Source organism: Mixophyes fleayi, chromosome 8, assembly GCF_038048845.1.
Source record: "Mixophyes fleayi isolate aMixFle1 chromosome 8, aMixFle1.hap1, whole genome shotgun sequence".
Taxonomy (NCBI): Eukaryota; Metazoa; Chordata; class Amphibia; order Anura; family Limnodynastidae; genus Mixophyes; species Mixophyes fleayi.
This window is the reverse complement of record NC_134409.1, coordinates 134,417,089-134,444,661: the sequence shown is the minus strand read 5'-3', so window position 1 is coordinate 134,444,661 and position 27,573 is coordinate 134,417,089. Positions and strand designations below refer to the sequence as shown.

Sequence of the window (27,573 nt, the reverse complement as noted above, 5' to 3'; positions counted from 1 at the left end):
AATGCGATAAAATTCAGAGGCTCAGTCTGGATGTCGTCTTCCTTTTTTGTGTCTTTCCGCCCGTTGGTGGTTTGTGTGTCTGTTGGCGCCTTTGGATGGCACGCAGCATTCCTGAAAGCAAATAACTTTAGTAACGCACCTGATTATGGACCCAAAGTCAACACTTATTATTGTTAAGCAGAACAATATAAAGAACTTGGCGTGAAGAGTGGGGACTTCATGAGAAATGCCTTCTGGGTGCCTCCCTTGTCGCTGTATGATGTATGTTGAACCTCCAGGGCATCGAAAATGACTAAGGTAGAACAACAGCGCAGGGAGATACCTTAGGTACTCATAGGGAAACCAACATCACAATTGCTTATCATATATATATATATATATATATATATATATATATATTTATTTACATGTCAAGATCTTTTTACCTCGGGCAAAGGTTTTTATCTCTTTGACATAGTTACGACTCTGTACAAAGTTACTATTTTATTACTAGAATGCACAATAAAGGTGCAGTTATTATCACAGTAGAATTTCTACTTGAATGGCTTGTTAATTTTTACTGGACAACAATACAAACTTGCATAGTCATGATTATCTGTCTACAGAAATAACCGAAAGTAAACTCCATGCAGTATAAACCTTTCCTACAGTCGAGCAGGCTGACATTCTGCTGGTATCACGGGCTGGGCGGTGTTATGATCATTATGAAGCCATGTAATTATTAAGGGGATATATAGTGGTACTGCAGCGCGTTATGGAGGCTTTTGAGGGAATATGTATTTTTGCAATACCATGCATGAAAATTTGGAAAATAAGGTACCGTTAGATTACTGTAGTACAAAAATAGGGGTCAGTTACAAACTGGAAAATGCAGGGACTCAGCACATGTTTTACACCCAAATGCAGTATTATCACTAGTATCGAAGTTACTTTATGTGCACATATTAATGCGCTTTTGCTATGAAACGCTCCTAGGTGGTTCAAATTGCTCCTCGTCGGAAGTAGTGGCCAAGGCCCGATCGCTACCAAATTTGAGGTGGTGCAAATATACTGTATCTCCTTTTTACACAACCAAAAAACAAACACCACCGAGAACAGGAAGAGATCCAAAAATACTCACTATGCACCACTTAAAGTTCATTACAATATCTGCTGTATATCGAAAAATTATGCAACTGCTCAAAAGTAGGTAAATGACGTTGCAAATAAAAAAAAAAATGCCTTTGTCCTGTGTCTCTGTGTGTTCTTCCTCTTTTGTAAAAGATCCTAAGAATAGAGCTCTCAAATAGGACACTTATTAGTCAACTATAACCCCATACTTGCCAACTCTCCCTGAATGTCAGGGAGACTCCCTGAAATAGGGGTGATCTCCCTCACTCCCTGAAGAGTCTGGCATTCTCCCTGATTCTGAGCCAGTACAAGACGTGGTTGGCTTCACCATCTGTGGCATGATGACACAGTTCAGAAATTGTGTCCTATGTCCATGTATTGATGCCTATGGAGGTGGCCATTTTCATGGAGACCAAGATTTAATCAAAGACTGACAGGTAAGACAACATGACTTCAGTAATGGAGACAGAAATGTAAAAGACACTTCAGTCTCTATAGATCCATTAGCTGCTTTTCTTTAACGCATAGTTGCCTACTCTCCCGGAATGTCCGGGAGACTCCTGCATTTCTGGGAGACCTCCCGAGAGAGCAGGGCAACCTCCCGGTGCTCCTCCCATGCTATATATGAAGCATGTATATTTTATTGCTGCAGTACCTGTAGGCGACATATGGTGTTTAAGCAAATAACTTTCCAACCTGCAGGTCACTTTTACTTTTCAAACTTAAAAACACAAGTTTGCTTTTTTTTTCCTTTTTAATTGAAAATTGCTTTTTATTGAAACACATAGGGCTGGATTTAGCAGGTATGCAATACAGGTTTGTGTACTACAAGTGTGGCAGGTTTAGGAAGCAAAACAAAGATTCTGATTTCCCCACTGTATACAGTGTAGGTGATCTGCATTGTTACTGTAATGTGTACTGTAAACCAACAGTAAATCCATTCCCTCTATCACATCCAGGCTCACTGACTCCTCCTCAACATTCCCACCCCCCGCCTTAGGACAAGAAACCAAAACACCTTTGCTGAGAGATTCTATTCAGTTGATTTTTCTGCAGAGCCCTCTCTCCAGGTGAGTGATCTGCCCCTATGACTTCTATCTGTGATTGTGTAAGGTCTGTGGTAGTATTTCTGCAGCACGTGAATGAATAACAGGGACAAGGAAATGTCTTATACCAGTATAGACAAGAAGTCTTGTGTTGATAGATTGCAAGCTCTTAAGTAAAGAGCTGTTACTTACACTGTTTGCAGCAATGTCCTCCTCCCAAGAACTATGGATAACATTCAGTTTCCATCATAAATGCAATTATTTTGGTGATAGTTGTGCATTTGTACAGCGCTTTCTGCTGCCCTGTGTCTGACTTTTGACATTAATACGTTAAAACGGTATTTTTAGTCACTGATGTCAGCAAGTGTGGAGGATTCAGTACACAGCACGGTGCCAGAAACAGCATCAGATGCCAGCTCTCAGTATATCTACTGTAAAACAGGGTGGTCGCTGCTTATCTGTGAGGTGTGTCTGCTGTACAGGAGAGCGGCGAATCTCCTGGTCTAAGGCAATACATAACGTTCAAGTTTTCACTTGCAAGTAACAAACAAGAGCAATATAGATCAGTCAGCAATGATAGGGTTGTATACACAGAAAGCACTATGTCTAGGCTGACTTGTTCTACCTGCAACAAAGTGTTTCAGTATTATCAATGTTTTGGCATCTGAAAGGTCGTAAGGTCTTGTTTGTACCTTGCAGCCATTTAGTGTCCAACAGGAATGTAGGAATTTGCAGAACAGGGAGCCTGCTTGGTTACCAGGAGCCACTAACTATTGTGGTTCTTCAGTTCTTGTGAAACTGCAAGTCCCAGCATATATCAGTCCTGCTGTCTCTGTATATGAAGCCTACTAGAGATAGATGTATTATTTAAGGCTATAGCCCCATGTATATCTTTTGTCTGATGTGTTACCAGTGTATCTGGCGGTTTTATGACTAATATAAAACCAGCTATGTGGATTTGCTAGTTTTTGAGTTCATTGAACTACAATAATCCTTGAAAACATTTCTTGATACATTTGCATGCTCTCCACTGATTGGTCAAGCCCCTGGGAGGCTGGAGGTAATCTCTTTCCTGATTGGTGAGAGCCAGACAGCTCCCTCGCACACACAGAATGTGTATTGCCGTAGAGCGCTCATGTACACGATTGTTAAAGATATTTTATGGTGATGTCAATGTCTTGTCAGGAAGTGTTAATGTTAGAGAAGAGGTTTTTATTACAGAGCAGAACGAATATGTTTCATACTCTGCAGCAACGCACAGCTCAGCATCTGTGACTTCTAGTTTCTGTTCTGGGCTTGCAGTGAGCAGCTGCTATAATCTTGTCAGTCTCACGTTATACAAACACAGTTGTATCCTGTCCCACTTGGTGTCCTAGGCGCTTGCGGTGGGGGCCCTCTTACCTCTCTGTCTGTATTACCCAGTATTGTTTTATTACTGTATTTGTTCCCAATAGTAAAGCGCTACGGAATTTGCTGGCGCTATATAAATAATTGATAATGATATTGGTCGAGCTGTTGGCGTTCCGAGATCTTCTAACAGTGAACACCAATGAAATCACCTCTTGGCTACCATAAGCTGCTGACACATATTCGGCAGCTGTAGGTGGTAATGAAACGGACAGCTGGTTTCTGCTGGCCCAGGAGGTTGGTCTATCCTCTAGTAAAAACACATGACCAATTTTTGACTTGCGAGCACTTGTCTGTGAGTTTAAGATCATCCTTTTTTGATATCAGCTATGGCCATTGACATATAGGTTCTGGATGTATTTTGTTTTGTAACTGTAGCAAAAGTGGTATCATGACCTTCACCATATGTTTGCAAATATCCCTTTGTGACTAATCTTGCCTTGAACCTGTGAACATTGCCTTCAGAGTTGCACTTGGTCTTGTCTTAAAAAACAATGTTCATCCAATTGCAAACATGCCCAGTGTTATCTTCCCTTGCATTCCCAGGTCTCATATTGGATGATATTTTGTGAAATTTTGACACAGAGTTTTTGTCAATCACCTTGATTCTGCTAATTTGTTATCTTGTTGTTGCCCTGGTGCAGAATTCTACGTCTATAGCCCACCAGAATTATGTTCTTTACATGAGCTTCCCATTGTCACACTTTTCTTTTGAAACATTTACATAGGCCTTGCTTCCAAATATTCTAATAGGCTGCATCTCAGACCTCTGTCTGTTCCACTGTACATTTTTCCTTGTTAACCTGACATTCCACTGCCGTGCTATTCAAAAGTAAAGTATTACCTCCTGTCACCATTACTGCAGACATCATACTTTTAGGATAGTGTCTTAATATGACCTGATGCAGGTCAAAACACTGAGACTACAGTCATTTTAGCTGCTGTGACATCATTGGCCCCGCCCTGGGTATGAATCCACCAATCCACACAGTGTAAGTTGACCAACCTGTCAGTTACTGTCCGCCTGTTTGTTCAGAGAAGCCCCTCACTAATAACACGGCAAACTGCAGAGACTGAAAGAGAGTGTGGTTGACATAGTTAGCTAGTTATAAACACTCCAGTTATTTCATGTATATAATTCAGTTCGGTAATACATAGCCTTTAATGCATATTAATTGCAAACACCACTTATTTGCTCGTTAAGAACCATTTGACATTCTAAAAAATATTCTGTGTTCTTCCTCAGTCTGTCGCACCAACCAGAGCCATGAGGATAGCAGTGATTGGACAGAGTCTGTTTGGGAAAGAAGTATACAAGGAACTGGTAAAGGAAGGACACCAAGTCGTGGGAGTATTCACTATCCCCGATAAAGATGGCAAAGCGGATCTATTAGGTATGAGTCTTTTTGTGTAACAATTATTTTACTTTATTTTCCAAGAGAAATAAACCTAGAAATTTGACATCAATGTAGTGATTAAGAAATATTATGTAATGCAAACATGGCAATAGTATAATGTAAATTAATAGAAGCATTACAGAAATATTTACAGAAAGTTAGATTTTGTTTGGTGACATTTGTACTGCAGAAATAATATATGATTTTATGTTTTTAAAGCTTATATTATAATCAGCTTAGATGAGACGACAACCCAGGATCCTTAGTGGTGAATCTATTTACTAGCATTCAGTAATATTGTCACAAGATGGACATTAACGCCCGTGTTCTGGTGTGAGATGATTGACGGACAACAATAATTGTAAAAAGGATCATACAAATGTGTATTCTACAAGATAAATGTAAAATCAATAGGTACATAGCTGCGCAATACAATTTGATTGTTGAGAACTGTCGTAACCTGAGCAGCCCGTCTCTAGACTGCACTCAGTAAAATAAATCAGGATATCTGCTGGACAAAGACTTCTCAAAGCTCCAGTTGAGGCTGAAACTATTTGAATGTTAGCTACCTGATATACTCTGTATCCAACCCCCCTCCCCTTGATGCTAGTTAAAACCAGTTCTTGGCTGGACATAAACACATCTCTTTGTATTCCATAAAAGTGATCATTGTATAAATATATTATGTACAAAACAGAGTGCTAGACCTGTGAAACAATGTTTAAAGCATAGATATGATAGACCTGTATATACTTGAGTGTCAGTATTATTTTTATTTTAATTGTAACGGTTAGGAAAATGGGAAATGTACTAATATAATGGTAAATATGACGCATATATCGCTTTATCAGTTACTAGTGCTCACAAAATAGGACGACAGTGATCTATATTTTGGGACCTGACTTGAAGGTTAAGAACCCTCGGTCTATTTGAAGCTTTCAGGAGGAGAATTTAGGATGCTCTAGGTGTGACTGCATGTGGTCAGACGCAGAACATGGTAATAAGTAGGTGTAGCCAGGGGCAAACGCAGGATTTGTAGAGGGGGGTTTCCACACCACGCCACCAGTGGGCGTGACCAGCATGCATGGGGGCGTGGCTATAATTTTAGACGGTGCTTGGCTGCTCTCCAACTCTTCCTATCCCCATAATATACATGGGCAATGCTGCGTGCACTACTGTTAGGTGCACGCAGCTCTCCCTTTTCAAGCAGAGCCGTTTGAAGCAGGGGCAGGGTCCTTCCACCTCAATTATACAGTGCCCCAGGCTTGTAGGAGGGTTTCCAGGCACTAGAAACCCCCCCCCCCCCCTCGGTTTGCCTATGTGTAGGGATTGGCAGGGCCGTAACTAGGGCTGTGTGAGAGGGGTGACCGCTGCAGGGGGGCGCAGTTTATGAATATTTTAGGTTTATTTGGCTAAATATTGAGGGCTATGAAGACGGCAGTTTTCCATCTGGCCCAGGCGCTAACATTTTAAGTTACGGCTATGGGGGTCTGGTAAGACATTGTTAGGTACAAATCAGTGCAAATCAATAGGAATCATACGCTATGTCCTAAGACTTAGGTGCATGGACTCCAAGTGTGGTCCTAGAACCTGTTTCTGGTGGCCCCTGATGGTCAGATGTACAATACATTGTATTGGGAGCTGCCTCTTTTGGGGTCCCAAAACAATGCAACATTGACACTTGGGGCTAGATTTACTAAGCTGCGGGTTTGAAAAAGTGGGTATGTTGCCTATAGCAACCAATCAGATTCTAGCTATCATTTATTTAGTACCTTCTACAAAATGACAGCTAGAATCTGATTGGTTGCTATAGGCAACATCCCCACTTTTTCAAACCTGCAGCTTAGTAAATCTAGCCCCTGGTGTCAAAGCTGGAAAATGTTTGTGCCTGGCTGTTCTAGGGCAGCGCCCCCTGCTGGAGGCATTGGTGAATCCCGCTGAGAGTGTGATAAATGCTTTCTCCCCATTCCATGTGCCTGCAGGAGCAGAGGCGGAGAAGGATGGAGTACCGGTGTTTAAGTTTTCCCGCTGGAGGGTGAAGGGTCAAGCTCTCCCAGAAGTGGTGGAGAAGTACAAGTCGTTGGAGGCTGAGCTGAACGTGCTGCCATTCTGTTCCCAGTTTATCCCCATGGAAGTCATCGATGCCCCCAAACACGGTTCTATTATCTACCATCCCTCAATCCTGCCACGACACCGCGGAGCCTCTGCGATTAACTGGTAAGTGCGGAGAGCGCAGTTACACCGTCTGTGGTTATGGTAGAGGGGATACATACTGCACTTTCTTTATCTGCACAAGTGCACATAGTTGTCCGCCGCGCACATTTCAAGCTGCCCACTCACTTTGGAACTGTCCCCATCCTGGCTTTCCTAGTTTGCAGATCCACCCTGGATCGTCAATTCATCGTCCAAGCTCCTGTCACTTTATGATCACCTTCTTAATTCATTTCAGCTATTCTGTTTTTCTCCCTAAATATTGCTCAGTTTATACAGAGAAAAATCCCCCAGTACACTGCAGTGAGCCAGTAAAAGAACTGCTTATATACTTATACATACAGGGCCTGATTCATTAAGGATCTTAACTTGAGAAACTTCTTATTTCTGTCTCCTGGACAAAACCATGTTACAATGTAAGGGGTGCAAATGAGTATTCTGTTTTGCACATAAGTTAAATACTGACACTGTTTTTTCATGTAGCACACAAATACTTGATAGCTTATTTGTACACTGAAATTTAAAGTTGATATTTGTTTGCTACATGAAAAAACAGTCAGTATTTAACTTATGTGCAAAACAGAATACTCATTTGCACCCCTTGCATTGTAACATGGTTTTGTCCAGGAGACTGAAATAAGAAGTTTCTCAAGTTAAGATCCTTAATGAATCAGGCCCACGATGCGGAATTGTAGCAAATGTATGATAAGCCACCCGCCCAGTCACGGCACTTCTGCTAATAGGGTGGTCCTAACTCTAAACAGTGAGAGTCCCATATATTTGGGCCATACATATGTGTGTTTTTAAATTGAGAGCTAACTTACCAAGAGGTGCCCCAGGATCCTCCAAATGGCAATACACAATACAGCACCAGCACTCCCCCTCAGCTACTGACACCAACATGCCTCTCAGACCAACAATACAGAAGTGGAAGTTGCTCAATCAATTTATAGGTTCATAGTAGATGCTTGAAAAGGTGGGGTTATCCTGCTTATATCCATTTATGTCTTAAATAAATAATAAGACATCGAAACTGTCTTTATTAGAAATGTAACTTTTGTCTTTGATGGTGTTGATGAAATTGCGTTTATCTGCAAAAGTGCAGCAGAAATGTGCAAAATACATCTCGTTGCCGGTACAGCGCCCAACTCAGAGGTATTGAAAAATCAAGTCTGTTTGGGGAATAAAACAGGGGGGATGTTCATTTTTCACTCCTTTATCTCACTTATATAATCCAGTCCAGCAAAACCGCACTCTGCAGCCGGACCATCCATATAATATTGTTTAAAAAAGGACCGTTAAGGAAGCAAACGGAACCTTTTACTTTTAGAGGAATATAAAACATATTGTCACAACTTATTGACAGAAAGCATTATTTAAATATGGCCACATTTTCTAAATGCTTTAAAAGACCAATTTGGACGACCAGTAATTAAAACTGACCACGTGTCCCACCATACTCATTCCTTCATCGACAGCAGAAGAACAGATAGATAAAGAAAAAAGACAATCTGACAAATGATAATAAATTAATGAATTAAAACTGACCGGCAAGAACTGAGAGGCAGCCTCTCGCCCCCTGAAATACAGCCGCTCTAAGTCACGTACTGTGTGTTCTTTCCAGGTATCCAGTTGTGCATTAATTTCACACCCTGTTTTTCTGCAATCATTGCCTCGTAGGACACTGATGGAGGGGGACCAGACGGGGGGATTCACAATATTCTGGGCGGATGACGGGCTGGATACGGGAGATATTCTTCTGCAGAAAGAGTGTGACGTTCTTATAGATGACACAGTAAATTCCATATACAACAGATTCCTGTTTCCTGAGGGAGTGAAAGGAATGGTCAGTACACAACTATACTAATATGTACAATGTGACAATAAAAATGAATTTCCAGACCAACCCCGAAGTTACCAATGGTCATAATATGTCATTTTCAGCTTAATCTGGTTACTGTTTAATGACACTAAAAAGTACATTTTTCCCATATCATTTTATGCATAATATGATGATTTGGAATGTATTGATATTATTGTTTCTGTAGAGAACAACGTATATATAAAAGTTGTTCAAACATATCTACTTGTGAGCTATGGAATTAAGTCAACCTGTGTTCAAGTGAATTTGAAAAGATAACGGTCTGAGCTCTCAAATCCCCTTGCCTTCCCCTACTCTGTATAATATACTTATCCCTACAATAGCTTGTTGTTTTTTACTTTGTACAAACAATGTTGCTACATTCTGCAAAACACTTAACCCATATTATTATGAAGAACCTGGTCAATGTAAGTGTTTTGCATCTAGAAATTAGCAATTAGAATAACAATCATTTACATAAATTAGGTACAAAACTCGACCATTAATCTGTTTGAACATTTCAGTTATAAAATTCAGCTCCAATTTGTTAATCATCCTCTATAATCATTTTAGCAAGTGACTCAGAAGTTAAAAATCCTCTTTCATTCATAGGTTAAGTACATATTAATTTTGGCTCATTCGTCAGATGGTTCAATATTGAATCTGAGTCCGTTCACTGTCACATGAGTAAGATTAGGGATTGTGCAGGTGAAACGTTTATTCCTACATAACCTTTGGCGCTGGTAGTTCCTGCTTCAGCGTATTGTTAGAGAGGGGGGAGGGGGGGGAGTGGTGTTGGGTGGTGAAATTATTGGTGTGTAACGAGCGACTTACTAGTCCTGTAAAGCTAGCAATAACTAATCATATTGTAAACCTAACAGACAGCTGTCTAAGGCGCTAAGTTTTAGGGGGGGGGGCAGTAAAATCAGGGAAGAAGGGAATTTGTTTAAATGATGATCATTTTTGTTGATGCAAAAGTGTGAATTTAACGTTTACCTTGTTGATCAAACTATAACTGTTTAATAAAAGCATTATTTGTCTCTCATATACAAATGTGTATGTTTTTATATGAGATAAGTCATAATTTTTAGGGAAAGAGTAAGATTGGCTCGCTTGTTGTCTGCACTGGAAAACAATTCAATGACGAGACTTCATTTACAAAAATGACACATTAATGTCATATAGACAGTCCCTTCATTTGTCCCTAACTGCTAACATTCTGGGAACAAACATTGGCCACGGCACAATCTGCTCAGCCGTTCCTTCACTCGACCTGGCCCTCGTGCCGCTGATGGGGGCCCCGTCTTCCCTGAAAATCATGTGTGTATGTGATGGTTTTCATCACTGGGGCCACAAATTATTAGTAACAATCTACAAACAACCCGCTGATGACATCTGACCTCCAGGGTTCAGAAAGATTTTCCACCTGGCAGTCCCCCCCTTATTGTCCGAACCCCACAAATGTAAACTGCAAGAAGGGGCATGATCTGTGACCTACATAGAGCTGCCTTATTTTGTTATTCAGCCTCACAGGGGTAAACAGGGGCAACGGGGTAATTTTAAAAATGTCTCTGTTCTAGGTGGAAGCTGTGAGACTCATTGCACAAGGCACAGCCCCGAGAATCCCTCAGCCGACAGAGGGAGCCACTTATGACCCGATACAGAAGAAGGAGAACGCCAAGGTAGGTCTGTGGGCTACTCTGTAATATAGGACAGAATGTCTCTCTATCCACCGTCAGGCGTATGACAGCTCTCTGCAGGGGTCAGAATAGAACTGGCTTTATGTTTCTTTTAATTACTATTATCTTAAGCAACGACAACTATAGAGCTAGACTCAGATTTAGACGAGTTAGTGAATGCCCAATTCGATTCAAAACTTAAGTATTAACAGAGAAAAAATATTTGCTTCAGCAGTTTTCCTGCTGGAAATCTGCTCGTGTGAACCTAGACAAAACTCTTTACAGTAGGAAATGCTGCATGTTTCTGGAGAGAAAACACAGTGAATCAGCCTCTCGTGTAAAATCATCCTTAGTAACATCGCAGCCCAAAGAAATAAAACTTCATAGTGCGATCGACACCTCATTCCATCCCTTAGAACACAGAACACCGTTAGATTCCGGCCATGCAAGAACTTTTGACCAAAACATCCTTCACGCGCTCTTCCATAAAAGTTATGGAAAACTTAAATAATTTCCTTCATAATGTTTCTGTAAGATGAAACCAACTCAACTCAACCCTGTTCATAGATAAACCATATTTTAATTGGATTTAATGTATTTTATTGACCATACTTTTTATTTTAGGTGCTTATTTATAAAGGTGATGTGAAGTTTTTTATGCCTTTGTTGTTTAATCTGTAGATCAATTGGGACCAGCCCGCAGAAAAAATACACAACTTTATAAGAGGGAACGACAAGGTGCCTGGAGCCTGGACAGAGGTCGACGGAGCTGTGAGTAACATTGCACATTGTAATTTCCACAATAGAGGGCCTTCTCAATTAGCCAATTTTACCTTAATGATCAAGTAGCATAATAAAATGCAAATGGCACATTACACTCTTTCTGTGCTATACGGATAGAGAAAAATATATAAATGTCAATAAAAAAATACATATAACTTTAAAATAGTTTACAACTTACCTTAAGTATCTGCAAATCTAATATATAGAGATTGGAAGCTTGGCTTGGCTCTCTAATGCCACCTCTTGGCCACAAGTGGTACTACAGCAGAGATAGACGATGATAGATAGATGCACCCATTTAGAATACAATTCACTCTTTACAATAACCGTGTTTTTCTTATGCAGAAATTGACATTTTTCGGTTCGTCGCTTACTACCAATGGCCCGAACCCTGAAGGAGACCCTCTGGAGATACCTGGGGCTTCCAAACAAGCTTTGGTGACCAAGAACGGTCTTGTGCTCTTTGGGAATGATGGAAAATCGGTGGGTATTTTGTAAAGATAAAAGGTCACATATATTTTATTAGCAGGATTCAGGATGACTGCCGTATCTTAATTGCGTCTGCGTCCGTGCACCAGAGCGTGTCGTAAGATATGTACAACTCACAATAAGTGCAGCCTTTGGTTTAAAACTACGTCTGGGATGCTATATAAAGCCCAATGTTTATTGTAAAAGAAATCAAGTGCCGCAATTAAGCGGGATTCATATATACGGTTCACCAGGAAGCTCATTTTTTATTAGTCATTAGTAAATTTCTCCACTTATTTTTTAACCCTGTGTTTGATCGCAGCTTACAGTGAAGAACATCAAGTTTGAAGATGGGAAGATGATTCCGGCTTCACAGTACTTCAAATCATCCAACAGCACCGCCCTGCAACTTTCACAGGAAGAAGAGGCGATATCCGCCGAGATCAGGGTACGCCAGGAAACGTTTAGTCAAATAATATGGTTTAAGTGTTATGGAAGAGTTGCTATTCGGATTTAATGAAGACAGGTAAATGGATGGATTAATGAATGTTGAGTGTAAACTGGAAGTCACGGTATATTGGTTAAACAATCCTGGATTCTAAAGACTTGTGGGACTTGTGTGGGTTATAATCCCAGCGCTGCCTAGGGCAGGTCACAGTTATCCAGGTGTGTAAATTATCCCTTAACAAGATTGGGCGGCTTTCACCACATCGGTTGTTCCTGGACTACGTGATCCTCAGCTTCCTACAGAGATGAGAAGCATCTTTAGCCAAAGTCCCCTGGGCTGTCCGTCCATCGTCCAAGGAAACACGACTCACCCGCATCCATACTAACAAGTATTTGTGTTACAGGTTACGTGGAAGCGGATATTGACTAATGCCGCTAAGATTGAAGACTCCACTGATTTCTTCAAGGCTGGAGCAGCGTCTATGGACGTCGTGAGGTTAGTTCAGGATGACTTACCTCAAAGGAATACATATCTAGCAAGAAATGGTTATTATCTCTGCTTGCTCGAACTTCAATATGTGCCCCTTGCTGGGTTGTTAGAAACATAGGTAGGTTGTAGCCCCTGAATCCACATGAAGCCCCTGAACTCATCCGCAGAAAGAAAATCAAACTATAGCGTATCGGGTGCGAGATGCATTTTACTGAGACATAAAGCAAAGTATTTTGTCCATTCATCTGTTTGTCTCCAAAATCTCCTCTACAAATTGATGTTGGGTGATTTTGATTCCTTCTTAAAAATGGGTCACTATGGGGCGTGCAGGAAACGATATGATTAGGGCTAGAACAACCGGTAGCCAATCAGAGCACTAGATTCTTAACCCCGAGGGTCGCAGTTCAGCCATTATATAGAGTTAGAACAGATTAGGTCAACATCTAGCCAATCTGAGCATCTCAACGTTACCATCAGCGGGAACATTATGGCTTCAACCTCAAAGTGGACAAAGTCCAGTCACCCAACTTGTCCAACTCCTGATCCAAGTTATTGGGATTCGCAGGTTACGGAAGCATTGTAGATGATTGTATAACTCTCCTTATACTGGTGCAGTGTTCTCCTATCTCCAGGCTGGTGGAAGAAGTGAAGCTGAAGTGTAACGGTCTGCAGCTACAGAACGAGGATGTCTACATGGCCACAACGTTCCAGGAATTCATTCAGATGCTCGTGAGGCGACTGAGAGGGGACGGGGAGGAGGAAATAGTCATCGACTATGTGAGATACAATCACTTTGTAACGATACCAGTGGTATTATGTGAAGCCCAATAGCCGAGTAGATATCCAGAGAGTAGTCAGACGTTTGTCGGGTCGGTACACAAGAAGGTAGTCACAGATGCAAGGTAGAGTAGCAGGAGCTGAGCAAGCAGTATACTCAAGCACATGTCTGAACCAGGAAGTGCCATTTATAGGCCCAAACAGGAAACAGGAACCAAGATGGTTTCTCTTTGATTCCAAACTGGCCATCTTGGATAAGGGCAAATCTAAGGGCAAGTTTGCAAATACAGAGCCCTCTAGTGGTCGGAGGTGCAAATGTCAAAGTAATTCCTTACACACTTCACCTACTTTTTGCCGTCATGAAATAGATAGAAAAAATGTTTAGTCTCCCTGGGAAGCGATGCCACTTATTTGAGTGTCTAATAAATATTTCTTTTTAGCAAGATGCACTAGCCAATATGCCATAATATATTATAGGGATGCTGTGTGTTTTTTGTGGAGTGGGCACTTACTACTAATAAATTTTCATTTAAAAGCACAAAATAGTTAGGGCTCACAATGTCTTCCACTGGGGGGCGCTGTAACCGTATGTTAGATGGATACTCTGTATTCACAAGTAATCTGCTGTTACCTTAAGGTGGAGAAGGACATCAACAACATGACCGTCAGGATGCCTCACCAGCTTTTCATTAATGGACAGTTCACAGACGCTGAGGGCGGGAAAACCTACGACACAATTAATCCCACAGATGGAGACGTAAGTGTGAATTTCTGGTAAGGAGAGACGGGGGCTGCGATAACGGCACAAACGGGAAGACGTGGATTCCGTTCATGACCCCTAACAGCCCAACATAGTTCACATAGACTTCTCATACAATATTTCTGCCCCCTACCACACATTACGCCCTAAGTACCACTAGTCCCAACCCGCAATGATCAGTCGGAGGTGATAGCTTGCTGTAATTTAATATATATTCTCTTTTCATAGGCCATCTGCAAAGTGTCTCTGGCCCAGGTGTCTGATATAGATAAAGCAGTAGTAGCTGCCAAGGACGCCTTTGAAAATGGGGAGTGGGGCAAAATGAACCCACGGGATCGGGGCCGTTTGCTGTACAGGTGAGAACGACGTCCGGCTCTAATGTTATTTCCTTGTTTATATTGGGAGTTATGCTCTGGATCAAAGTGTTGGACATTAAAAATTAGGCCAAGCTACTGAGCCGTCTGTGAGGACAGGGAGGTAGGGGGGGGGGAATCCCGCATAGGAGATTGCTGGTCCGCTTAGTCCTGACATACTGGCGGTAGCCCCGCATAGGCAAACCGAGGGGGGGTTTCTAATGCCTGTAAACCCCCCTCCAAGCCTGCGGCACTGTATAATTGAGGTGACGGGACCCTGCCACCGCTTCACATGGCTCTGCTCGAAAAGGGAGAGCTGTGTGTACCTAACAGTAGTGCACACAGCATTGCCCATGTATATTATGGGGATAGGAAGAGTTGGAGAGCAGCCAAGCACTGTCTAATATTATAGCCACGCCCCCATGCATGTTGGTCACGCCCACTGGCCGTGTGGTGTGGAAACCCCCCTCTACAAATCCTGCGTTTGCCTCCTGCCCCGGATATGACCTTCTGGGCAGGTCAGGCTGCCGTGTGAGACACTAGTCACCTGTATAGATACTGTGAGGTCATGGATCTCCTCCATTGTATAGGACGTTACCGCCACACTTTAAATTTGAGTCACTGCTTATTTAATTACTACTATAATCGTAGGGTAGCTATAACTGAGGAGTATTTATGTTGTAAGAAGGTGCAGCTTTGGCCTTGGACCTTGGACTATATACATCCTCTCCCATATCTTCACCTTTTCTGGATAGTCCCCATTTCCTGTGTCGGAATCCGGACATCTCCGATTTGCTTGTCAGCTGGGTCACTGTATAAATGACATATAAGGCTGATATGGCTAGGCAGGTTGGAAGGTGGCCAGGGTGGATCTTCCCATGGGGGTCATTCATTTTTGGGGTGGAAGGATCCTTTTGAGAAAAAAATAAAAACAAAGAAATGCAAAAAAACTAAAATGACTTCCATTAATATATGTACTTTGTTGAGTTTGTGGCCACTTTGTGTTGTCCTAGGCTGGCGGACCTCATGGATGAGCACCAGGAAGAATTGGCCACCATCGAATCCATAGACTCGGGGGCTGTGTACACATTGGCGTTGAAGACCCACGTGGGGATGTCCACCCAAACATTCCGCTACTTTGCCGGCTGGTGCGATAAAATCCAGGTGATTGGCAGCTGCCCCTATAATGATCGCCTCAGAGTGTATCTAGTCAATGATCACACACAGGATACGTGTTATAAAATAGACACTTTTGAGACTCCCATTAAGACAATATTAATGTATTAGTTTATCCTTCTCATATTTGGTAAATACATCGCTTTATTTTTTTCTGGCTTTCTTTTACGTATCTCATTCAGACAGAATTTCTTTATTTCCGTCGGCCTTGGATATGACACGGATTCATTTTGCTCTATGCTTTGGATCAATTAAATACAGAACAGTTATGTGTTGAATCCAAAGGCAATAAAAAAATAAATAACACAAGCTTCTACAAATGTTTATTTTGGGAAGCAATAAAAAATAAAATATTTAGTTCGAAACAGACAAACCAACATGTTAAAGTTGCCAGAAGGTGGAAAGAAACACTTTTCTGTTGTCTGCATTGACTAGAAATTAGCTGCACAACTCGTGATAAAGAGAGTGACAGACAAGTGTTGATGAATGGAAGGAAGCGGGAATATAGACGGGTTATTGACAGCTCTGGCGAACGCAGATAGAATCATACGGCAGTTTTGAGTGTCACAAGCCGAGGTCAATACTGGTAGATGAACAAACAGCACCGCACATAAATATATGATAATTATACAGAAACCTATAATCGAGCAATGCCATCAACTCGAGGCTTCCTAAATAATAACCTGCTCCACAGTACAAACCAGTTCAGACACACACATAAGTGGGCAAATTGCATGAGATTTGTAAGTGTTGTTGGATGGTAAATCTATTTATTTCTAGTGACACTGTTGAGATACAATTATATTCACAGAGCAGTTCTGTGTCATATCCAAGGGCAAATAAAATCAACATTGATGCTATAAAAGCTTTAGTGGAAAAAGACACAAGTTAGACAGAAATATAAATCAGTGTGTTTTGTAAATGTTGCAGGAGAGCATGTACAAATCAACAGGCTAAAGTTATCTGAAGGTGGACAGTCCCTTTAAAGAACGTTTCCTAATCCAGCCGTGTAAATGTTTTGTTTTTCCATGCGCGTGTTTAGCAGCAACTAAGAGAATACATACGTGTGTCTTACAGGGCTCTACCATCCCGATTAACCAAGCTCGTCCAAACCGAAATCTGACCTTCACCAAGCGAGAACCAATAGGGTGAGCATATTAGTGTGATTGGCTGAACAAATCATTGTCCTTTTAGGCCAGGATCACCCATCGCACTCATGCGGTATTTCTGTAAACATGTATGTAAACATGTGTGTTTGTATTTTCGTGACTTTTGATCCCGCAAAACGATTTGCGGTTTAACTGCATTTTGTCTAACGGATTTCTACAGTGTCTGTGGAATCGTCATCCCGTGGAACTACCCACTCATGATGCTGGCGTGGAAAACGGCGGCGTGCCTGGCTGCGGGTAACACGGTGGTGCTGAAACCGGCTCAGGTGAGTCATAGTCATAATAACTAGGTTTTACGGATGAGATGTATAACTTATTAATTAGGTGAATCTAGGATACTACGTCCGCACTACAGCAACCTAATAATAAGTAATGTGGACAAATCAGACAGAGCATTAATGTATTTGTGTAGATGATTGAAATGATATAAAATATATTAACCTGTAAATTATAAGATAGTTGTCATGTGACAGTTTGTTATTAGTCGTGTACATATGAATTACTTATTAGTTTTGATTATTGCTTGCAGGTGACCCCACTAACAGCCCTGAAGTTTGCAGAGTTAACGGTGAAAGCGGGATTTCCAAAAGGCGTGGTTAATATCTTACCTGGCGCTGGTACGTCAGTGACGCGGAAGCGGGATCCATTGTATACTGCAGGGAATGGAGTATAAACATCCACAATAGTCTGTAGGACGACAGGGGTATTTAAGAGTACATTAGTAATATTCTTTATTGTTACGGTACCAACTTATTACCCGAATGCTCTACAAATAGAGAGGTTATTTGTGATCAGTAAAACACAGCGCTCACCGTGGCTGTGGGAACCCAACTTATAACATCACACGGACTCCACAAAGCCGTCGCTCCGTCTAGGCCCCCTCTGCACTCCAACAAACAGTCATCACTTGTTCTACTGATCTAATGGTAGCGGCCGTCCGACTGCTTCCTCTGTTCAAGAAAAACACAGAAAAGAATTAAAATAACATTTAAACTAGAAAAATAAAGAATAGCTAACAAATCCTAAAAAAGAAAAATGGCAGTAAAATAAAGTCCAGCGCCTCCCCCTGCTCAGCCCCAGCAGCGTTGTACAGTGTTACACAGTCTGGGTGACACTGAGCATCTTGTACGGGGGCAACACAGTTATACAAAAACGTCCCACACAGATAGAATGTTGTCCAAACCATAAAACAAAGTATCCAGGCGTTGTCTGCCCCATCCTGCCATGTCCTCCCGTACTCCCAGGGCCGCCAAGAGAAATTTTGAGCCCCGGTACAGAAACTTCATGGGGCCCCTTCCATAGACACCAAAGGGGCTGATCAGCATGGTTACTCCCACCCTGTAGTGGGGAGGGGGGGGGGGGGTAACCATACTGATCAGCCCCTTTAAGATATGAGATAGATAGATAGATAGATAGATAGATAGATAGATAGATAGATAGATAGATAGATAGATATGAGACAGATGTAGAGATAGATAGATAGATAGATTTATAGATAGATAGATAGATAGATGTTAGATAGATAGATATGAGATAGATAGATAGATAGATAGATAGATAGATAGATAGATAGATAGATAGATTTATAGATAGATAGATAGATAGATAGATGTTAGATAGATAGATATGAGACAGATAGATAGATAGATAGAGAGATAGATAGATAGGAGATAGATAGATAGATTTATAGATAGATAGATAAATAGATTTATAGATAGATATGAGACAGATGGAGAGATAGATAGATAGATAGATAGATAGATAGATAGATATGAGACAGATAGATAAATAGATAGATAGATAGATTTATAGATAGATAGATATGAGACAGATAGAGAGATAGATAGATAGATATGAATCAGATAGATAGATAGATAGAGATAGATAGATTTATAGATAGATAGATATGAGACAGATAGATAGATAGATAGATAGATAGATAGATAGATAGATAGATATGAGACAGATAGACAGATAGATAGATAGATAGATAGATAGATTTATAGATAGATAGATAGATATGAGACAGATAGATAGATAGATTTATAGATAGATAGATTTATAGATAGATAGATATGAGACAGATAGATAGATAGATAGATACATAGATAGATAGATAGATAGATAGATAGATAGATAGATAGATAGATAGATATGAGACAGATAGACAGATAGATAGATAGATAGATAGATAGATTTATAGATAGATAGATAGATAGATAGATAGATAGATAGACCATAACCATTTAACTGACCAACACGTGTTTCTCCAATCAGGATCTCTCATTGGACAACGACTTTCTGACCACCCGGATGTCAGGAAAATCGGATTCACAGGCTCCACCCCCATAGGAAAACATATCATGAAGAGGTGAAATGCGTGGTGGGAGATGTATTAACATAGTGTAACAATAATTTTATAATGTAACAATTATCTTTGTATGCAAAAAAGCCCCTTCACTGCTGCCCCAATATTCTGTTACATTTCACCTTATCTACAATATTACATACCAATAAACCTCCCTATTAAATCAAAGTTATAATACTAATTATATTTAACTGCTAAACATTAAGGGAGATGTCTATTTACAATATTGTATTTAATGTCAAACCCCACTAACCCCAACTAGCATAAAATGAGTGCACCGATGCATCGGATATAGTACCTCTGTGTCTGCTTGTTGTGCAGGTTTAAACATTAAACATTTTATTCTATAAAACACCAGGGGGTAAATGTATAAAGCTGAGAGTTTTCTGACGGGTTTGAAAAACCAATCAGATTCTAGCTATCATTTATTTAGTACATTCTACAAAATGATAGCAAGAATCTGATTGGTTGCTATAGGCAACATCTTCACTTTTCAAACCAGCCACAAAACTCTCAGCTTGATACATTTCCCCCCAGGATAATGCCTTATACACATTACCAATAGCAGAGATTTCTTATAATATCTTTGGGCCCTTATATGTATTTTGATTTTTACACAACTGAACTGCATAACATTTATAAAACACATATTAAATGAGACAGATTGGCAGATTTAGTCATCAGACAACCAAATCTGTGTCCAATTTTGCCACATAAGTAAATTGTACCAATCCGATTGTCAGCTCATATGTCCTTTAAAAGTCTGATTACATTTTGCTGAACTCACAGACTGAGCGCTGTCTGGACAATCTGGTTAAACATCATCAAATTACAAGACACAATCACTTTGAGAGGGGGCAGCTTAAGTGACTTCTACCTTAGTCGACCAGTTGACTCTTTCCCAAATAATAATCGTGATACCAGGAACCTGTGACGCTCATTGTGTTGTCCTCTCGTCCAGCTGCGCACTGAGCAACGTGAAGAAAGTGTCTCTGGAGTTAGGTGGGAAATCTCCGCTGATTATCTTCAAAGACTGTGACCTGGATAAAGCCGTGAGGATGGTAAGATTCTGGAATTAATAATCAGTACATGCAGACGGTGCTTTTATAAAGGGACAGAAAGAGATCCTGGGCCTGATTCATTAAGGAAAGCAAAGCAAAAAAAAAAAAAAAGAGTAAATTTGCACCTTGGCAAAACCATGTTGCATTGGAGGGGGAGGTAAATTTAAAATGTGGGGGCAGATTTATAGTTTGGGTGTCCTAGATCAACTTTAGATTTCAGTGTAAAAATAAAGCTGTCAAGTATTTGTGTGTTAGATGAAAAGCAGCCATTTGCACCCCTTGAATTGCCGCACGGTTTATCCAGGAGCAAATTTACTCCTTTTTTTTGCTTTGCCTTGGTTAATGACTCAGGCCCTCTATCTCTGATCTCGGGCCTCTTAGCTTAATACAAGACCTAACCGTAAACTTAAGCTGTACAATGATACTGAGTGGAAACGGGCAGCAGGGAAACAACTACTGCAGCTTAATCCGTGCCACACACTAAAGTGGGCACAATACCATCAATAGTCATAATATTGTAGCTGGGTCAGTTTATTTGTTTAGCCCTGTAATATTAGTAGTACTAGTCACTATCAGTGGTTATACTGCTATATTTCCACTAGGGGGACCCAAAGAGCATCCTGTATTGCGTCACTCACATCATCATCATCATTTTTTTTATATAGCGCCACTGATTCCGCAGCGCTGTACAGAGAACTCATTCACATCAGTCCCTGCCCCATTGGGGCTTACAGTCTAAATTCCCTAACACACACACACACAGACACAGACTAGGGTTAATTTTGATAGCAGCCAATTAACCTACCAGTTCTTGGAGTGTGGGAGGAAACCGGAGCACCCGGAGGAAACCCACGCAAACAAGGGGAGAACATACAAACTCCACACAGATAATGCTATGGTTGGGAATTGAACTCATGACCCCAGCGCTGTGAGGCAGAGGTGCTAACCACTGAGCCACCGTATTTATATAGCGCCAGCAGATTCCGTAGCACTTTACAATTGGGTCCTTTTTACCACTATGTAAATGAGCATCTGTGAAATACATACTGTGTATTATCTGACATCATTATAAAGTACTGAGGACGGATATAACATGTTCTCTTCTTGTGCCCCCTCTCCGTCCGCCTATCAGGGGATGAGTGCAGTGTTTTTCAACAAGGGCGAAAACTGCATAGCTGCTGGCCGGCTATTTGTGGAGGACTCAATTCACGACGAGTTTGTGCAGAGAGTGGTGAGTGCTGGGTACACAGGGCAGGGGGACTACATTTTGACACTAATTAATTTTTTCTTATCACTTATTTTCTCACTAATTAATTGTTTCCTTCTATCTAAATGTAACATTTCGCTGAAGTATTTGTGAAACAATGGAAGTCATTTTTTTTTTTCAAGAGATTTGAATTAAAAGTTACATTTTAAACTGATATTCTCTTAGTGCGTCCTAATGACATCTCTCTTCAATTCAATCAGCTGCAACGGCAATGATGAAGTTTACATAAAAATAAAAAAAATTGTATAAAAATACAAAACAATAAAACAAATGTTTAATAGACTTAAAAGATTATAAGTACAGTGGGGATATCTCCAGCATCTTTTTTTTTTTGTGGGGAGCTGGGAACAACCCTGTAAATGTGCCTTCTCCACCCACTTAAGTGCAAAAGTAAGGAATGCCCTCGATCCCCCAAACCCTTAACATCAGCTTGTGCGAACTTCCGTACCCTCCAAATGCCTCTAGCTGCGCCCACGGATCCGTGCGCTTTCCTGGAAATTGTGCAAAAGTTTGTGCATGAAGTCACTAAACAGTATTTGCCCCTTGGCTCTGCACTGTTGGGACTTGTAAATGGCCATAGCACTAAATATCTATTCAGAGACCCCTGGTTCTGTGGATCATAATTTATATAGCGCCACCAATTCTGCAGCACTGTACACAGAATATCTGTCGTTCACCTCAGTCCCTGCCCCAATGGAGCTTACAATCTAAAGTCCCTAACACACCCACTAGAGTTAATTTTGATAGCAGCCAATTAACCTACTAGTGTTTTTTTGAGAGTGTGGGAGGAAACCGGAGCACCCAGAGGAAACCCAGGCAAACACGGGGAGAACATACAAACTCCTCACAGATAAGGCCATGGTTGGGAACCAAACTCATGACCCCAGTGCTGTGAGGCGGAAGTGCTAACCACTGAGCCACCGCGCTTGTGGGCCATTCCCAGGAATGATATTTACACTATTGGTCATTTATGTTTCTCCTTCCTTTGTCAGACAGAAGAGGTGAAAAAGATGAAGATCGGTGACCCCTTGGACAGGTCCACAGACCACGGACCCCAGAACCACAAGGCGCACTTAGATAAGCTAGTAGAGTATTGCCAGACCGGGGTGAAGGAGGGGGCTACCCTGATATATGGCGGAAAGCAGCTCCCGAGACCAGGTGAGTCCATATCATATTGTAGAGAGGGCTGAAGTATTCTGTTGTCTGCTTAGTCCCTGTATTCAAACAGGGACATCTAAACATGTCTCTAGCGAGATCCGGAGATGACTTCACGACGGGTCATTTTAGTCTCTCATAACCTTTGGTCAAATATTGTTTAGTGTAGTTCCTTATTAGTGCCTGCAGGTGGTGCTATAGCTGCCTCCAATCTAATGATTTTATAATCATAAACTTTTTGTTATGAATACTGTGTCTTGTAGTACTAGGACAGACGGAGAGTCGCAGGTAGCTGTAGTCCGCTATAAGATCGTACAAAATCATAAAGTTAATGTGCGCCATAACAAATCAATAAAAATAAATTTATTTAATGTTTTTAAAACACAGTTTGATCATAATTAAAAGTTATTGATCATTTCACTATAAAGAGAGATTTTTTAGGTGGAATTATCTCAGATGCATCACTGGAAATAACATTGGGGGATAGCGACAGATCATATAATTCTCTCTGGTGGGCTCGGTATCACCCCAAAAGCTACGTTTAATATTCATCACCATTTATATACACATTATATATACATAACACCACCAATTCCTCAGCACTGTACTATGTACAGTACAGTATGTGTCACTCACATCAGTCTCTGCCCCATAGGAGCTTACAGTCTAAATTCACACACACACAGACTAGGGTTAATTTCGGTCGCAGCCAAATAACCAACTGGGATGTTATTGGAGTGTGGGAGGAAACCCACACAAACACGGGGAGAACATACATACAATCTCCACACAGATAAGGCCATGGTCAGGAATCAAACTCATGACGCCAGTGCTGTAAGGCAGAAGTGCTAACCACTGATATTCACTGACTCATGGAGCCGGTTACAATGGTCGGACAGTCTAATCCAATCTCTGAGCCAGCCCGAGCCTCATGTGCTGTATTAATGCAGGAAGAGAGGCTCAGGACAGAACATACTGTCGCTGGAATATATAATGAACTGGATGGGACACAAACATCTGCTTTACCCTTATCCTGCTGTGTCAGTTCTAGTAGACACCGTAACGGAGACTGAAATGATCATGCAAGTAGGTGAACGTCAGCTCCAAGTCTACATTCATCTCCGTGTGTCAGCGCTGAAGTGGCAAAACTGTATTTAAAACTCGGCTCATGTGACACTAACCTAAGATTAGGTGTGATGTGAGAGACATGTAGTTATGGCTTGTATCAGGGTGTGGATTGGGGTGTGACTGAGTGTATCAGGGTGTGGCTGGGTGGATCAGGGAGTGGCTGGGTGGATCAGGGTGTGACTGGGTGGATCAGGGAGTGGTTGAGTGGATCAGAGAGTGGCAGGGTGGATCAGGGAGTGGCTGGGTGGATCAGGGAGTGGTTGAGTGGATCAGGGAGTGACCGGGTGGGTCAGGGACTGCACTGGTGGATCAGGATGTGACTGGGTGGATAAGGAAATCGCTCGGTGGATCAAGGTGTGGCTGTGTGGATCAGGGTATGGCTGGGTGGAGCAGGGAGTGGTTGAGTGGATCAGGGAGTGGCTGGGTGGATCAGGGAGTGGCTGGGTGGATCAGGGTGTGACTGGGTGGAGCAGGGAGTGGTTGAGTGGATCAGGGAGTGGCTGGGTGGATCAGGGAGTGGCTGGGTGGATCAGGGAGTGGTTGAGTGGATCAGGGAGTGGCTGGGTGGATCAGGGTGTGACTGGGTGGATCAGGGAGTGGCTGGGTGGATCAGGGTGTGACTGGGTGGAGCAGGGAGTGGTTGAGTGGATCAGGGAGTGGCTGGGTGGATCAGGGAGTGGCTGGGTGGATCAGGGAGTGGTTGAGTGGATCAGGGAGTGGCTGGGTGGATCAGGGTGTGACTGGGTGGATCAGGGAGTGACTGGGTGGATCAGGGAGTGGCTGGGTGGATCAGGGCGTGGCTGTGTGGATTAGGGTGAGGCTGGGTGGATCAGGGCGTGGCTGGTGGATCAGGGCGTGACTGGGTACATCTGGTTGTTGCTTGATTCTTCGCTTTGCAACCAGGAATTTATAGTATCAGGCGGAGCTGCTGATCTGTTATGACACCGCTGATCTTTGCATTAGCTGCTTTTATACCCAGCCAGAAGCTTTGTATCACATCTCAGGGCAATGTAAATAAACAGTTCTGCCTGATGATATAAAAGCAATTGCTGAAATGCCCAAAGGAAGAAGATAATAAAAAATGTCTGTGGGTGGAGCCAATAGAAGGTGAATAAATATTTATCTGCCAATCGCCATCTATATTTACATCATTACTATTTTTTTGTTTTAAGGCTTTTTCTTTGAGCCGACGATATTCACAGATGTCGCTGACAATATGTTCATTGCGAAAGAAGAATCCTTCGGTCCTGTGATGATCATATCCAAGTTTAATGACGGGTAGGAGACTGTCCCTATATTACACCTGATAGTTCTGTGCCTAGCCCTGTATCAATACCCTGACAGGGGGCAATTGCTGCTTCCACTAACTGATCAATTACAGATGGATGATCAAGTGACTGGATCAAAGTATCAGTCAATCCTCCATTGGATCTAATGACTAAAATATCAGTGCACTGAAACCAACAACAACCAATCAAACACTCTCTTTCATTTTGCAACTTGCATTACACATAAAAAGCCAACTGCTGATTGGTTGCTGAGATATTCGTGCAATTTTTTTAGTTATTAATCCTAAATGTCTCCGTCATACAAACAACAGCGCCACCTTACAGAAGGCCAAGGGTACTGCAGCCTCAAGAACCTGCCGACTGCTTACATTAAACTTTCATGCCATTATCATTCTAATTATACATTATTATCATCACCAATCTGGCGATCAAACAATACGTCTTTTAGGAATGGGGGATTGAGTGTCTCCTGGTGAGATCGATATTTTGTCTCTTTCAGCGACATCGACGGCGTTCTGAAACGAGCCAACGACACAGAGTTCGGCCTAGCATCTGGCGTGTTTACCAAGGACATAAGCAAAGCTCTGTACGTCAGCGATAAACTCCAGGCCGGAACCGTCTTCATTAACACCTACAATAAGACGGACGTGGCCGCTCCGTTTGGGGGCTTCAAACAGTCTGGGTTTGGAAAGGACTTGGGTGAGAATCATAATTGCTATTGTGTATTGGACATTACATTGATGTGAATTATATTGATATTAAAAGTCACCAAAACAGGTCCAGCGGCCATAAATAGTCACCAGGCAACTAGCCAGGTTATTGCAAACAGGACATAGAACAACTTGCCTCTAAAATGCACTTGGAGAATGTTATTCTTTGTTAACAATAAATTCTAAGGTGATTAAAGCACTAAGTAATGTTTATAAATATATTATATATAGTATTTTTTACATATAATAGAATAATTTGATATTATAAACATAATTTAGATTGGTATAATTAGAGACTTGCGCTTTTAATGCTACTGACGCCACCAACTGGTTGTGTAGGTCAAGACTGTTTAAAGCTGACCGGCCGTCTCTCCTCCTATATTTCAGGTGAAGATGCGTTGAATGAATATTTAAAGACAAAGGCAGTTACTATTGAGTACTAGAATCATCTTGTCGCTCTGCATTACGTACAGAATCATCACATTACATTATTACCGTCGTCATGGAATATTAATATCCTCGTTTTCTCAAGGAGTCTTTTCCTAACAGTCTTGAAATTAAGGGACGTTTTATTTTGGACTATGGAATCCCCCCCCCCCCCCCCCCTCTGACTTGTCTTTGTCTAATCGCTATTTGTTTTTTTTGTGTAACATTTGTTTAAAATTAATTAATAAAACACTTTGAATAAGAATATTGAATAATGTGATTATTTACATCTAGTCCTATATTCAGGAAATGATGTGAATTTGTAAATATGATTTACAGAATTAATTACACCCGTAGTGACTGCCCATAAGATGTACTCCACCCATAACAAAAAAAACCTACTTTTAGGCAGAGATAATATAGAAAACTGGATTGCTCCACTTGTCGATCATCATCATCATCTATTTATTTATATAGCGCCACTAATTCCGCAGCTCTGTACAGAGAACTCACTCAGATCAGTCCCTGCCCCATTGGGGCTTACAATCTAAATCCCCCTAACATACACACACACACAGACCGAGAGAGACTAAGGACAATTTAATAGCAGCCAATTAACCTACCAGTATGTTTTTGGAGTGTGAGAGGAAACTGGAGCACCCGGAGGAAACCCATGCAAACACGGGGAGAACATACAAACTCCACACAGCTAAGGCCATGGTCGGGAATCGAACTCATGACCCCAGTGCTGTGAGGCAGAAGTGCTAACCACTAGGCCACCGTGATCCGCCAGGTTTTACCAATGACGCCAACGCTGACACAGGAGAGAGACTGTGCGTGGGATAGTTACAGCCGTGTAGATTACGGCAGATCCAGCGGGCGGCATATTTATGGTAAGTACAACTTTATCTTTTAATTAACTCTTAGACCTTCAACCAAAAATCCATTTACAGTAGTTATCCTCTAAGTGTAGCTAGCACACTAACTAATTAAATTATCCATTTGCAAAAATGACACCTTCAAACAATTTATTTA

The 27,573-nt window shown here is 41.5% G+C and overlaps 1 protein-coding gene and 1 long non-coding RNA gene across 2 annotated transcripts; one reads left to right on the top strand and one right to left on the bottom strand.

Annotated features, from left to right (window-relative positions):
• Positions 1-241: 241 nt before the first annotated feature.
• On the bottom strand, positions 242-9,009 carry LOC142099791 (uncharacterized). The gene is made up of 3 exons (XR_012678611.1): positions 8,720-9,009; positions 4,570-4,636; positions 242-292 (listed from the first exon to the last, which is right to left on the bottom strand). It is a non-coding gene; the product is annotated as an uncharacterized LOC142099791 (long non-coding RNA).
• On the top strand, positions 2,104-26,797 carry ALDH1L1 (aldehyde dehydrogenase 1 family member L1). Its single transcript, XM_075183649.1, has 23 exons — positions 2,104-2,180; positions 4,810-4,957; positions 6,943-7,177; positions 8,852-9,017; positions 10,613-10,714; positions 11,393-11,482; positions 11,840-11,977; positions 12,285-12,410; positions 12,814-12,905; positions 13,532-13,676; positions 14,314-14,433; positions 14,665-14,792; positions 15,803-15,953; positions 17,043-17,113; positions 17,295-17,400; positions 17,664-17,751; positions 19,412-19,505; positions 20,464-20,563; positions 21,696-21,794; positions 22,823-22,988; positions 25,286-25,391; positions 25,902-26,101; positions 26,500-26,797. Exons 2-23 carry the CDS (start codon positions 4,831-4,833, stop codon positions 26,553-26,555), a joined length of 2,706 nt encoding a protein of 901 aa, XP_075039750.1. The 5' UTR covers positions 2,104-2,180; positions 4,810-4,830; the 3' UTR covers positions 26,556-26,797.
• Positions 26,798-27,573: the final 776 nt, after the last annotated feature.

Coding starts and splice junctions, on each gene's coding strand:
- ALDH1L1 (XM_075183649.1), top strand. CDS start 4,831: ATGAGGATAGCAGTGATTGGACAGAGTCTGTTTGGGAAAGAAGTATAC. Junction 14,793..15,802: donor CGGGGCCGTTTGCTGTACAG/GTGAGAACGACG, acceptor GTGTTGTCCTAG/GCTGGCGGACCTCATGGATG. Junction 20,564..21,695: donor TGGATAAAGCCGTGAGGATG/GTAAGATTCTGG, acceptor TCCGCCTATCAG/GGGATGAGTGCAGTGTTTTT.